Below are 16,009 nucleotides of genomic sequence, written 5' to 3' on the forward strand. Positions count from 1 at the left end.
GATGCGTTTCCCGACGCAAGTTTTTGAACGGTGGTTTCGCCTTTTTCCTTATCAAAGTAGGAGAGGCTTCAGTAGGCTCGCTGAATCAGAGGCGGATCTACTGGGGTGGTAACTGCCTAAGAAAAAGCACTGCCACGTGCCACCCTAGAATTATTATAAAATATAAATGTATGCAGTGTTTACGCTTCAATGTGAGGGCTTAAAAAGCATAATGGCAAATACCGTGGAATTTCCCCCAGATAACATGATCCCCAGTTGATCCATAACAACGGCACTACTGTGGTATCCGCAAACAGTGATTTACTTTCAAGACTATCATGTGATTAGTTACAATAGGGTTGGAGCTAGCTGGAGTGGTCGTGGCCAGGAGAGTACACCAATCTGACTCGTACATGCATGCTATAGGAAAATTACTGGTTACGTTGCAAACACAATTAATTCCAGAAGACCGTTTGCGCTCTTTCAACTTCCTCACGTGATAAAAGTAAAACAATTGTGATAAGCTGTCATGTGACTTCCTCTTTCTTCTCGGTACATCCATGGAAATAAACTGGATTTATGGTCCCAAAAGCATCTGCACCCAACTAGTTCCGTTGAATTGTCTTAGTAACGAAGGAACTTGCAGTTAGTTGGCTTCAGGAAACGCACCCCACTAGTGTTTTAGTAAATTTCCAACAGGATGAAACAGCAGCCATTTCTGATCTGCATCCTGCGAAATTCCCAGAATGTTACAGGTGATTCATTTCTGAATCCTTCACTCACATGGACTCCATAGTCTTTCGTGATTTTGATTATATACAGTCATAATTGAAGTACAAAAAGCTTGAAAAATATAAAAAATATTCTGATATTTTATTAGCAGGGTACTGATAACTTGCAATTATATAGGTCTATGCCCTATAAAATAAGGTCATAAATGAAACAAATTGCAAGAGAAGACTGAGGATGGTCATGTAAGAAAGAAAGATGATTTGTTCTTTTCAACCTGTATATTTTATTCCAGGTTGAACTTTATCAAAAACGGTTATTGCAGGAAAGAAAACACATTTAATAGGAAAAAACAAACAACTGAAAGGATGTTGGACATATGCAGACCATATCTACAACAGGTGGGATAAACAATAGCTTTTTTTCTGGCAACATGAAGCCCCGCCCTTTTTCAGCGCTGCGCTCCTTGACTTTTGTCTTCCGGTTTGTATTTCCACAGCGATCTTACGTAGGCCTATGAATGAACTGCTCGTTTTAAAATCTTCCCGATCTACTGACATTTAAGACATCTGTTTTAAACATTACAGTGCTCATGATAACTTTCATTAACTCTACAATAAGTAAATCCACTTCACCAGCTAAATATTTTTTGACAGCGATGCCATAGAAATATACAGAGCTTCCGCAAAAACGGAAGTTCAAAGACAATATTATAAAGATGGCGGCCCAGATCTAGACTGTTCGAGAACAGGGTTAATCATATTAATATGCTCACTATGAAAATATTTCAGCATAGCACTCATATGACAATTAGTTTGTAAATTAAAACAATGTCCTGTCCAACTGCAGAATACTCACTAAGCTTATCTATGAAGATAAGCTTTACACCAGATGCAGAAATGATTTATGTATTCATGGACAACATCAACACATTTGTTAGGTTATTTTCACATCACTCACTTCCTCTATGTTGTGAAATGAAAACATTATTGCATTATAATGATAAACTTATCAAAAAGAACGCACCCGTTCTGTCGGCTCTCACCTTCACAGTAGTTTAATTGAGCTTTGCCCTTCACCTGAAGTAGCTCTAAATCAATTGGTGTGGCCAAAAGTAACCTTTTTAACATTTTATTTAAAAAATTAATTACACAAAAATATAGCACTTCTACTTATATAAAATGAAGAACAAAGAATTTTCATCAGGTGTGTTTAGCTTTTTTATGAAGCCACTGTAAACTTTATTGTTACATATTATATTGTTATATTATATTATAATGTTTTGTGCAGGCAGTTAGCTTACTTCGTTGTAAACGTAAAAGCCTGACAAACGTAAAAGCCGTTGTAAAAGCCTGACAATGTCACTGCTAAATACCTATATTATTGTGATTCAGAAGGTACATTAGCAAAGACTGGAGAATGGTAATCATAGAGCTTAAAAACACTAAAGTAGAAAGGTGTGACATTAACCCTTAAAAAGGTATATAGAAGGGGGACTGGGAACAGTGGGCCCAACCTTTTCTCCTACCCCTTTAACCTTCTTTCTTACCCTAATCTTGCAATGTATCTCAGGAGATACAAACTTTTCAAAATGTGGTAAATAACAGCAGGAACAACATGAATATTTATGGCCGGTAAATGTTCTTAAGTCACCAGCCATTGGCAGGTGCAGCAAAATGTTACTTTTAGGCCCAATATAGATTGTCTATGTACAGTCAAACCAAAATTTATTCAGACACCTTGAACATTTTATTCACTCATTCAGTTTATTCACTATAGTTTAAAAAATGGTAATAAAATGTGACAAGATCTCAGAGTTTAAACTGTGTCAGAAAAATTTAATTTTAATTATGTAAGATAACACTTAAAGCAAAACATGGTCAGGTCAAAGTGTCTGAATAATTTTTGGTTTAAAATGTATAACAATTTTACTGGTCCACTGTATGAAGAATTTTTGGGTATAATATATCACAGTTTACTTTATTTTCCTCACTAACATTAATGAACTATAGTGTAAACATATATCAAAAATATAAAAAGAATGTCTGAATAATTTTTGGTTTGACTGTATTGAACAGAAAATACATTCATTTAATTCATTTCCACATTTACCCCTTTGAAACAACTAAACATAATAAATGGTTATTATGAGATGAGTGAATGATTGAATGAGTAAATGATATCATAAATATAATAACCCTGACTGAAATATTCAAAGTGAAAGTGAAATAATACTCTGCTGTTTTCTGAATATGTTGTTGACTGCTTTGCAAACCACTTTCGTCAAGAGCTTTAAACTCACCAAAGAGCAAAACACAAAACTACGTTTGATCCAGGAAATATTCCTACTTTTATAAAACAAACAAACAAACAAAAAAAAAAAAAAAAACCCAGCTTGAATTATGGCTCATTGAAATGGCTGAATGGAAAAAGTTAATAATTTACACTAAATTTATTGAGTCACACATTGCTTGTCCAGTGTATTTGTAAATATTTTGAATGTCAAGAAATGACAGCATTTACGCAATCACAGTCAAGAAATGACAAGATTCTCTTGAATGACAAAAATAGACAAGGATAAAACACAAAAACAAACAAGCAAAACACAAAACTACCTTTGATCCAGGAAATATTCCTACTTTTATAAAAAAACAAACAAACAAAACAAAAAAAACAGCTTGAATTATGGCTCATTGAAATGGCTGAATGGCAAAAGTTAATAATTTACACTAAATTTATTTAGTGTAAATACAGACAGTACACTAAATTTATCGAGTCACATAAATTTATCGAGTCAAGTGAAAGTTAACTGGTGCAACAGTAGTCAGCAACACATCTATCCATCTATTTCCATTTCAGTCATATCCGACTCTTGGTGATTCTATGGCCATCTCTTGCATATGCAAGAGATTGACCATGAATTTTCTTGGCAATGATTTTTCTGGGGTAGGTTGTCAGGTCGTTCCCCACCCTTTACTGCATGTTTTTGGATTGTGGGGGAACCAGGGACCTTCTTGCTGTGAGGCGACAGTGCAGAAAATTACACGCACAAATCATAAAGTAAATGGGTTCTTCAGCTTAAAGCATTTATATGTCCCATTTATATGGTTTTAATTAACATGAACGTCAACATTTTGTTATCTATATAAGAGATCTGTCTATCTAAACAAAGGTTTAAATGTGCCTGCCTGAGGAAACTGACTCCCCATGATTATTTCTGAGGTGCATTAACAAAGACACTAAAGTAGAAAGGTGTGTCATGTAAGCAATAAGGTACTCGAGGCTGAGCTGTATTGTGAATAAGTAACGGCTGAAGGCCATTGTAGGCACAACGCTAAATCTGAAAATGCTAGGAAAATGCTAAATCTGAATGCAGGTAATAAACTCGCTCACTCAATCTCTTTCTCACAATACTCTTCTACATAATACTTTAAGCTTCAATGAACAATATAAATTGAGAACATAGTTTTATCATGAATAGTTATTGACCAATCAGAATCAAGGACAGGAGCTAACCGTTTTATAATTTTATAAACCCTTAAAAGTACACAGAAGGGGGAAATATATAGAAGGGACCCCCCACCCCCCCCACCCACCCAAATCCTGAGTGGGTTATTTTTTTTATTTCAGTATCTAGAGACAAAGTTCACAATTAATATCAGCAGTTGTATGGCTTTTTTTTCTTACTGATAAAAAGTAAGATTAATACTTAACTAGCTCCATGAGACTGACAATGCGACCTCAGAAAATTTGAACCAAGTCATGTGACCCACATAACAAAAAACAGACTCAACTATGATAATGATAACAGTATTGTGTGAAAAATTCTTTCTCATGCCTCCTACAAGGGACTAAAGAGTATGTATCTTGTGGTGCATGTTGCCTGTTAAATAACTCAGCTATGTCACTGTTAATGATTACATTAATAAATAATAATGCTTTTTATGAGCGTGCAAAGAGCGTGTCTATCCATTCTCACCACAATATTTAGGTTTCTTTTTGACAGTTCAAGTAAAGTCTGGCTTCTTAAAAATCCATTTAATACACAATTTCAGAATTAACTTACTGTGCATACACAATGAAGTAACATACTTACACACTTCTTGGTGTGAAACAAGACAGGAATGGAATTTTAGTTCCTTTTAGTTGAGCACACACACTGCCCGACCAAAAAAAAAAAGAAAAAAAAAAAATCGCTGTTTGGATTGAAATAGGCAAATAAGAGTCTATGGATTAGGGCTGTGCGATATGACGATATATATAGGCTATCGTTACCACGAAATAAAATGTCTATCGTTAGAGATTTTGCTATATCGTACATATCGTAGTATGTAAATATATTGCACTATTGACACTTCAGAGTGTTGAAATGCATGAATGAGAATATAAAGAGCGGGGCGTGCTTGATGTTAAAAGAGTTATAAGCGCAACTATATCCTGAAAAGGAGCTCGGTGCAGCACTCATGCTGACTGGCACACTACCAAAGTGTGCGCATGAAACCTGCCTCATTCAGAAAAGGCGATCGCGAATTAGAGACGTGCTCGATGTTAAATTAAGCACAATAAGTAGGGGTTGGCGATATACTGGTAGACACGATTAGCCGGTTGAAATTTGTCAACTAGTAGAGATTTTGGACTATCGTCTCTGTAAAGGTTACGCTCACGTGAGGTTGCTATGCTGCGAGGTCACGAAAGATTATAATTTGTATTGCGGTTTAAAATCAAGTAGTTTTAAACCGTTTAAGTGCAATTAGCAGCGAAAGACAACTCATTTCAGCATATGTACGCGCTCTCTGAAGAGACTGTTTCTTAGCGCGATATGTAGCCGCTGCACATAGAGCGCGTGAGGACTGAACTGAGTGCTTTTTGACGCCTAATTGGGCTTGAACGGTTAAATACACATACCTATGTGCCAAAGTGACCACGTATTTGCAAGTAAAAAGAGCCATTTATGTCTTAAGTGAAGGTACAGTTGAGAAAGACAAGGCTCGAGTTAATGGATTGGTGCAGTCAGTCTTAACGGGACAGCATCCAAATTTACCTGCTGTCATTATTAATGCTAATCAAACAACAAAAAAGAGAAAAAATCTCTCACTGCTTGCTTTTGTAACTTTAATAAGAATAAATGTATATTTCATTTACACAGTGAAGACTATGCATTGTTTTTTTTCCCTTTGATTACTTTATACATTTTCTAGTGATTGCAGTTTTTTCATGTAGGTCTATTTCGTCTGTTTTTGTTCTATTGTAGTTTGTCTTCTTTGCTCTTTCTATATCACAGTTTATTTGTCTTCAGTAAGCTTGAGAGTTTTAAAGGCTAGTATTAATTTTTTTTAATTATATTGAAATTGATGATAATTATGAAATTTCAATGATATGGAAAATGTTATATCATAAAAATCTTATTTAAAGCAAAATTACTCATATCGTGATATACGATTTTGGTCATATCGCTCAGCCCTAGACTGGATCATTATTGCTGTGATTATTATCTAATCACTAGCATTTCTAGCATGTTATATGTTGGGCAACAGTTCTTCTAACCCTAATTAATGGAGTGTGTAGCTTTTAATTTCTTAATCAACCATGTAGGAAGATGTATCATGGCCATATCCCAGAATGACAAAGCCAAGATTCAAATGGGTCAAATTGTGAAAGAATGGTTGAGAAGTATAGGGGTATTTTTGTTCCATTTTTCTAAATAAATTGATTATGACCCACAAATAACTTTGAGTCCAGACCTTAAATTCATGATCTTGACCAAAAACTGATGCACCTCTTGATGGAAATAAATGATGTGATGTTATTTCCATCAAGAGGTGCATCAATTTTTGGTCAACATATAACATGCTAGAAACATAATAATAATTGCAATAATGATCCAATCATAGACTCTTAAAGGGTTAGTTCACCCAAAAATGAAAATTCAGTCATTAATTACTCACCCTCATGTCGTTCCACACCCGTAAGACCTTCGTTCATATTTTTGATGAAATCCTGGCTCAGTGAGGCCTGCATTGACAGCAAGTTAATTTACACTTTTAAAACGCCCAGAAAGGTACTAAAGACATATTTAAAACAGTTCATGTGACTACAGTGGTTCAACCTTAATGTTATGAAGCGACAAGAATACTTTTTGTGCTCCAAAAAAAAATTAAAAAATAAATAAATAATGACTTTATTCAACAATATCTAGTTATGGCCGATTTCAAAACACTGCTTCATGAAGCTTCGAAGCCTTACGAATCTTTTGTGGTTCAGAGTGCGTATCAAACTGCCAAAGTCACATGAACCACTGAAATTTTCGAAACACTTATGACATAACAAAGCCTTGTTTACTGAAATCATGTGACTTTGGCGCTCCGAACCACCGATTCAAAACAAAAGATTCGTAAAGCTTCGAAGCTTCATAAAGCGGTGTTTTGAAATTGCCCATAACTAGATATTAAGGTTGAAGTCACATTAACTATTTTACCTTTAGTACCTTTCTGGGCGTTTGAAAGTGTAAATTAACTTGCTGTCAATGCAGACCTCACTGAGCCATTGGGTTTCATAAAAAATATCTTAATTTGTGTTCCGAAGATGAACGAAGGTCTTACGGGTGTAGAACGACATGAGGGTGAATAATTAATGACAGAATTTTCATTTTTGGGTGAACTAACCCTTTAAGTATTTGCCTATTTAAATCCAAACAGTGACTTTTTTGGGGCCAGGCAGTGTAACACACGCACATTGTGTATGTACATGCTTAAACAGAAAATACATAGTTAATTAATTTCCATTTATCCCTTTGAAACAACTATAAACATAACAAATGGTTGTTATCATGAGATGAGTGAATGATTAAATGAGTAAATGATATCATAAATATAGTAATCTTGACTTAAACACTCAATGTGAAAGTGAAATAATAATGCATTTTCTGAATATGTTGTTGACTGCTTTGCAAAGCACTTTAATGGAGAGGTTTAAAACACCAAAGAGCACACAATGTCCTTGATCTAGGAAATATCCCTACTTTTAGAAAACATCTATAATTATACACAAATGGCTCACTGAAACGGCTGCATGGCAAAAGTTAGTAATTGACACTAAATGTATCGAGTTGCCATTTAAATATAAAATTAATAAAATGAGAGACGTGATTTGTGGAGAAAACAGACAAATAAATATCACTAATATCATCCAATCAAGCTGTATAATTTAGTCAAATTACGACTAAAAAAACAAATTATGTTAAGCATTACTATTAGACAAAATAAATAAACGTGTGAAACGTTTATTTTCCGAGTGTTTACTGAGTCTAGAGGACCAGACGCGCATATAAAAACTCCCAAATACTTTCTTTTTCTTATCAATTTATACGTAGAAAAAACGAATGCATTACTAAATACCTAAAATTTTCCTAACAGTTATTGCTGTCATTTCAGTTTTGAGGAATCGAGTCATCCTCAAGGTAACTTTCCAGGGCTCCGCCCTTTAGTCCCTCCTCTACTTTCATCCTATGAGGAGTAATGTTTAGCTATAAAACACAAAACGTGCATTTAAAAAACAACAGATTCCCCATTCACTTAGATACAGAAACTTGTATGCTGAAGATACCAAGAGCTGGTTAAGAAAACAGGATGACAGAGAAAAAGAAAGGTAAGAAGATGACACTAGAAGCAAATGGTAACTTTTCAACAATATCTCTTAATGAAAAAGCAACATGTCAAGCTTAAAGAAAGTTGTCTTGGTATTTAAAATTTTTAATTAGCACGTTTCTAAATGTAAATTATTTATTTTGTTTTTATTTATTATGTTTTAAGAAAGTTAACCAACTAATTAATTTACAGTAATTTACCATATAATCGTCATTAAATAATTAGATTATAGATTATATTGTGCGTGAATAATGTAAAATTATTATGTACCGTGCAACATTGTAGAGTCCGAGCTCGATTATGACTGTGATATGATGCATTACAGGAAATTTCCAAAACAGTGATTTTGACAGTGAGCAGCGGCGGCCTCTAGTGGCTATAAATCGGTTCTTTCAAATAGTTTAAAATAGTTTCAAAGAACCAGTTAAATTCTTATTTGATTACGTATATTACGGCGTGACTTATTTTATGCGCTACATGTTTTATTACGTACTGAAAAGTTCCGAGCGAAAACAATTTGCTAAGAGATAGATGAATCATAACAGAAACATCCACACACACCACGTGGATGAATCTCTAATGACAATTTTCTTATTTTCTCTTCCAGAGCAAGTGAAGTGCGTGTGTCACACGCTCGGTAGCCTGAAGGCGATTTCTTTCCACTCAGATGTGAAGGGTCGTCTGATAACACTGAGTGACAGTGGTCGTCGGGTGACCAGGGACGTGTCGTCATTCTGCCACGGACTGACGTTCAGCGGGCGACAGGTGAAGATCGAGGAGAAGGTGCGCCTGCGAGTCAATGACAGTGTGCGAGGTTGGCACGGATCACTGCGGGTCGGATTTACTCATGTTTTGCCCGAGCAGACAACTTTACCCCCTCTGGCCATCCCAGACTTGACCAACTCTCCACTGTACGCGGCAGCAGTAGTTCCCATGGGCTTTTGTCGCCCTGGATCAGAGATTCAGTTCTGGCTGAAGAAGAATGGCTGCCTGCGCATACGAAGTTCTGATGGCAGAACACACACGGAGCCGACCCGTCTGAATCCCAAATGGCCCATCTGGGCGATGATTGACGTCTATGGACAGACCACGTCAGTGGTGATGCTTGGTGAGGCTTCTGATGTATCATATTGTGTTCTGAGAGCATTAAATAAATAAATAAATAAAGTATGATTGATATATATATATATAGTGCTAGTGGTATAGTAGCGTGGTATACCGTGTCAAATATAATTGTACCGCCATAATGCTTTTCTGTAAGAGAAAGAGCCAGGGGTTTTTAAACTTTTTGATGCCAAGGAAGGACTGCCAAATACAACAAATCTGCTAGCATGGGGCATCCCTTCCTAAAATGTGAAGGCATGCTATTAATGAAAAACCATTTATACAGTTTGCAAAAAATATTAAGAGTGATATCCTAAATTAAATAATTGGTTTGTATATTGTAATTGTAGAGAAAATTGTGAAAAATAATCTAAAAATATTTGCTTTAGTAAGTTGCATCATATTTGAGATTAACATACAGAAGAACAAAATTATCACAATATCTTGATTTTGGACTGGTCTTTAGAAAGCATAATATAATATTAATTATATTATTATTAATAATATTAAAGATAGAATAATTATTAGAATAATTAACAATATTAATAATAATTAATAATATGAAATAATATTATTATTAATAATAATATCAAATCTGGTAAATGTGATTGTAAAATAAATAAAGTAAAAGTATATATATATATATATATATATATATATATATATATTACTTTATTTATTTTACAATCACATTCACCAGTATGAAATATATATATTTCATTAGTATCTTAACTGTACATGTTAAATATGACAGCTCTAAAAGTACATTTTGTAAAATCTTTTTTTTTTGTTTCAAGATTTGACAGAACACTTATGGCCCCAAGTTTGAAAGCTCCTGGCTTGAAGGTGCAGTAACTGATTTCTGAGAAACGCTGTTGATATTTGAAATCACCAAAACAAACATGCCTCCACCCAAATGGATCACACCCCTATCTTGATAGCTCCGCCCCCAAATTCATGAACGCTATGCAACACAGGCACCTCCCCCCTAAGGAGTGTACAGGCCCCTTACTGCTACTTGGCTACAACTGAGTTTTGGTGCTCGGTCTGATCCACTTTCAACAGCGTTTCTCAGAAATACCTTACTGCACCTTTAAGAAAACCAGGGACATAACTATATGCCTAGTTTTTTTTTTTTTTTGGTAGTTTTCTTTGCCTAACAGTGTATGTGGTCTGTGTATCTGTATTATAGGTTCCAAAAAGAGATGTTGCATCTTCACCAGGAGGTCCTGTGCTGCTCTCACACACACTGAAGATAAAGAAACGCTAGAAAGAAAGATGGAGCAAATGAACATGCTGGAACAGAGAAACCTGAGAAACCATTACCTTGACAACACAGGTAAGAATCACACAAGTGCAAGGTAGCCGTTATATGGTCTAGTACATGTAGTTTCAACACCTAATCTCTTCTCTTTTCCCCCTCAGATCATGAAACTCCAGACTGTGAGGAATGTGTAGTGTGTTACAGTAATGTGGCAAACAGTCGTTTGAGCTGTGGCCATAAATGTGTTTGTACTCCGTGCGGCATGAGGGTTTACATGACGTTTGGGACCTGCCCTCTGTGTCGTCAGCCCTTGAGTTCCTTCCATCCATATGACTAGTGTTCATCCCATTTAGACTAGTGGCCATTTGGCCTGTTTGCTGAATGTATTTTGTCCAATTCATTTCAGAATTGCTGTTGTGATGTACAAATCTATCACTGCACTGTGCAAATGTTTTAAAAAATGTTTCTCTCTAGTTGCACTATTTCTTTTTTGTAAATTATTTTACATTTTTATTACATATTTATGAAAATACCAGATTATGTTCTGAATCTATAATGAAAATATGTATGTAATATGATGTGTATATATATATATATATATGTAATGTAAATATGTATGTATGTAATATGAACAAAGTTTTTAATTTTGTATTAAATGGATTTTATGTAAACAGTTTCTAGAACCGACTATTTTTGCTCATTTATTCGTCACCTCACAAAGCGTAAGGGCTTGCACTGCTGAACATTTCCGCCAGGTGTCAGTATTGTATAGGAAAACAAAAACTCCCCAAAACAGAAGAAGTAGTTACAAAATTTTTATTAGCCGTTATTCTAATCTTAATTCTTTTACGACGGTCATGTTCAATATACAATATTTAACGCCCAGTGCTGCAGAAGAAGTCTACATTTAAATGTGGGTGAGCTCTTTCCTTTAAAATAGTAGTCGATAATATTCAGGAAGGGTGGGGAAGAGGAATTACGGATTTGGGCGTGAGAAATGCAGTGTGTGCTAATAAGTGAAAGTGCTATATTTGTTTTCGTTTCTTTGCATGTTGGCTGGCTGTTAGATATTAAAGTCTAGAAGTTAACGCTATAGTTTTACAAAATGTGTGCTTCTGTAGCAGTTGGGTTATTGATTTCAAACATCTAGTTCAAAATCCTATTAAATTAGAATAATATTTGTGAATTATGTCCTACAAGCTAAAATTCCAGTATCTTATTTTTCTTTTTTAAAGTGATGATTTGAGCTTTGTGACATGGCACGTTATCCTGCTGGAAAGGACCCGCTGGGGCATGGACTCTGTAAGACCCCTGACCCCAGGTCCTGTTGTATATCTGGCACATAGATATTAGCTGCAGATCCTTCAAGTCCTGTAGGTTGCGATGTGGAGCTGCTGTAGATCGAACTTGTTGGTCCAGCACATGCTCAATTGGATGGAGATCTGGGGAATTTCATGCTTTTCATCATGTTCCTCAAACCATTCCTAAACAATGTGTACAGTGTGGCAGTGTTTGTTATCCTGCTAAACCAAGGAACACCATTATCATGAAAGGGTGTATGGTCTGCAACAATTTTTAGGTACAATTTGGCACGTGTCAAATTTACGTCCACATGAATGGCTGGACCCATGGTTTGGCCAGGGCATCACACTCCCTCCACCAGCTTGTCGTCGTCCCACAGTTTAACCTGGTGCTATCACTTCCCCAATTAAAGAGTGCACACATACATGGCCTTACACCTGCTATAAATGAAAATGGGACTCATTGGACCAGACGACCTTCTTCCACTGCTCCAAGGTCCAGTTCCAATGCTTGCGAGCCCATTGTAGGCACTTTCGACGGTGGACAGGGGTCATCATAGACACTCTGATTGGTCTGCAGTTACACAGCCCAATGCGCAGCAGAGTGTGATGCACTGTGTGACTTGTGCCACAGTAGACCTTCTGTAGCCTTCGTTGCCCTCATGCATCAGTGAGCCTTGGGCGCCCAGCACCCTGTCACTGGTTTGTGGTTTGTCCCTCCTCGCACCACTGTTGGTAAATTCTCACCACTGCTGACCGGGAGCAACCCACAAGCCTTGCCGTTTCTGAGATACTCTGACCCAGATGCTTTCACGTCTTTATTTCTGCCCATTTCTCTTGCATCCAACACATGCAAGATTGTTTTCAATCTACCCCCGACCTTGACATGTGAGCTTGTTAGGAGATGATCAACAATATATGCTTCACTTGTGACTGGTCATAATATTTTGGCTCATCAGTTGTTACCATATATCCATTTGTTACCTTGGAATAGTTTTGTGTTTCAATCAGAAAAAGCTTAAAAATAGGTTGCTTAATGGCAGGATACCATTGTGCCATCAGTAGTAGGGATGCACCAATCTGCCTTTTTCGCTTCCGATACCGCTTCCGATACCTGGGGACACTTGACTTGACATTTTGATATTCAACAGTGCTTTTGATCTGCCTGCATTGACACTATTCTTTAAGAGCTGCTGTGCAGTCAAACAATGTACCAGATATCAATGTAAAGCTGCTTTGACACAATCTACATTGTAAAAAGCGCTATATAAATAAAGGTGACTTGACTTGACTTGACCTGGGATACCTGGGATACCTATTCAGTATCGGCCGATACCAATACCGACCCGATATTCAAGTAATAATAAAAAAAAGTGCTACATTTCCTAATAAACTGTATGCCTCACTGTGTGGAAGAAACTGGGATCATTCTTTTGTGCAAGGCATCAGGCATTACTTGGTATCAACATTACTTTCCTAACTTTGTAAAACAAAATAACAAACAGACACAAATGTAGTGAATTATTTATTAAATAATTGTGCATCAGTGCAACAAATAAATAAACCAATAGCTTCACTAGCTTGGTAGACATTCAAAATAAACAGGAGTCCAGCTGATTCCTTCATCCATGACTCATGGCTTGTTTTTCATGAATGTTTAAGTCATACATGACATAAACTAAATATATTTATATATAAATATAGGCTATACTATAAAATTAAAAGACATTTCTTTTAAATTTATAGCGGAGTTTTTTTAATGAGGCAGCAACATATGATAGATAGGACAGAACAAAAAATGCTATTAACAATCTTTTATTGCGCAAAAGTATTATAAAATGAACGGCTCCCATACAGAGCGGCACAAAGCGCTTATATGCGCATCCTGTGTGCAGAATGATGCGCTTGAAGCATCATGGAGTCACAGCGCGCATCGGCAGCGCTCCGCATTGAAAAGTTCAAAGCACAAAGTGAATATATATTAATGCGTATTGTATTACCGGTATCGTTGTCTACAGATGAAGTATAATAATAGAAACACTGATTCATCTTGTAGAGAGTTTCATTGTGTTGACTGTCGTAACCGAACGCGACACGCAGTTTGAATGCTGAATGGAGAATGACTGACAGCCGCAGCGAGAGAGGCATTTACGTGAACTTTAATTTAACGACTTAAATATTTATTTGTACCTCAAATTCAACTATGGAATGGCTTCAGAACACTTGGAATATAGTGCACGCAAACTTTATGGTGCTTTTTAATGTTTTTGTGCCTTTTGTGGAGCTTAACAATAACACAGAATAGTACACGCACAATATCGGATTTGGATCGGTCCCATCCGGCTAGGTTGACCACCATCAAACAAACCAAATGTGGGACGATTACTAAGTTTGTGTGGGACAATGTGTGACATGTTACCAACACTAAAACACAACCTGAAGCTGTTATATAATGTCTATCTAACTTAATATAAACATTTGTATTCTGACTTTCAGCTGATAAAAATACTTTGTTCTTTAGTCCCTTCCAGAAAACACCATTACATCACAATGTAACATAACATGTCTTTATTTTACATGTAATTTAAATTCAACATCACTGACCCTAAAGGCAGCAGGCATCATGCAGATAACTATTTTTGAATTAAGGTGACCAGATTTCTGAAATGGACATTTCCTATTTGAGTGTTCAAAATATCACCAAAATCTCATTTGTTATTACTGTATCTATTTATTAAAAAACAGGGACAATACATTTTTGAATGTTTTTGTTTTTAATTGTTGTGGGTTCCTTATAGGCTATTATTACATTAATAATTATGATTTAGTTTTATTATTAGGATTTTTGCACTGGTTTTAATACAATTCACCAGAATATTTTTACACAATTAATAGTAACCATTGTAAAAGCAGTTCAAAACAATATGCCTATTATAACATTAGTATGACTTTACAAAAGCACATTACGTTACAAAAATAAAACAACATAAATATAAGAAGATAAATATAAAACGGCATTTAACAAATATATTTTAACATTATTGAATTCAATATTTTAATTTTCACAAGCTGTTTTTAGCTACTGTATACAGAAATTACAACTGTTTTAACTTTTAACTATTTTTAACTATTATTTTGCATTTTAAACTCATTTTAAGCACAAAGTACGTGTATTATTTTATTTTATTTCTTTTATTTATTCATATCTGAGTGTACCTTCACCACGTAGTTAACCCTCTACTGCACACATGTTGAAAAAAAAATATTGCACATAATTTTTTGGTTCATTTGGGAACTTTTTTTTTTTTTTTTTTTCGATAATTTTTTTTTTTTTTTACCCTCCCACCCTCCCCCCACCCCAAAATATTTAATGGTACAGAATCATAGAGAAAATTATCATCAAAATCACATTTAAAAAAAAAAAAAAATGTCAAGAAATCATTAAATAAAAAGGTAAAAACACTTGAAAGACATTGATATATTGAATTTGATACATGCATAGGTCTGTATCATGTAGTGTGCCATGCCATATAATGTACTTCATGTAATAAGATTTCACTCCCTACGAAACTTCAAAAAGCAGTTCTTCTCTGCTGTGAAATTGTGGTGTATGTTACAATTTTTGCACATCACTTTGGGCGTTCTTGCACACCAAGGAACCCTGCATCTTCCCTTCTTATAACACATTATGGCCAGTGTGAGGTATTGTCCAAAAGATCCTCGAAAAGTACCCCTTATTTCTGAACATGCAAAATAAAATAAAAAATCATAAAACCTGACAAAAGTCTTCTCTACACCTTCATACACACACACACACACACACACACACATATTTTTTATGTACAGTTCATGTCATTTTAAATAAGATTACTAAAGCAAATAATCTTGCCTTTTTTCCACACCATGTGCTCCTGTGACCATGTGTCAGAACAGGATGTCCCACCTTTAAATGGTGCTTGATAGTGACTCCCACACTTTACTGGACTGTT

General features: G+C 35.5%; 1 protein-coding gene across 1 annotated transcript; it reads left to right on the top strand.

The window, feature by feature from the left end:
- The first annotated feature begins 8,184 nt into the window (after positions 1-8,184).
- Positions 8,185-11,392, top strand: LOC127517551 (E3 ubiquitin-protein ligase NEURL3-like). The gene is made up of 4 exons (XM_051903337.1): positions 8,185-8,352; positions 8,959-9,459; positions 10,648-10,794; positions 10,881-11,392. The coding sequence occupies exons 1-4, from the start codon at positions 8,334-8,336 to the stop codon at positions 11,054-11,056; spliced, it is 843 nt and encodes a 280-aa protein (XP_051759297.1). The 5' UTR covers positions 8,185-8,333; the 3' UTR covers positions 11,057-11,392.
- Positions 11,393-16,009: the final 4,617 nt, after the last annotated feature.

This window comes from Ctenopharyngodon idella, chromosome 8 (genome assembly GCF_019924925.1).
Source record: "Ctenopharyngodon idella isolate HZGC_01 chromosome 8, HZGC01, whole genome shotgun sequence".
Classification (NCBI taxonomy): Eukaryota; Metazoa; Chordata; class Actinopteri; order Cypriniformes; family Xenocyprididae; genus Ctenopharyngodon; species Ctenopharyngodon idella.

Coding starts and splice junctions, on each gene's coding strand:
- LOC127517551 (XM_051903337.1), top strand. Junction 9,460..10,647: donor CACGTCAGTGGTGATGCTTG/GTGAGGCTTCTG, acceptor TCTGTATTATAG/GTTCCAAAAAGAGATGTTGC. Junction 10,795..10,880: donor CCATTACCTTGACAACACAG/GTAAGAATCACA, acceptor TTTCCCCCTCAG/ATCATGAAACTCCAGACTGT.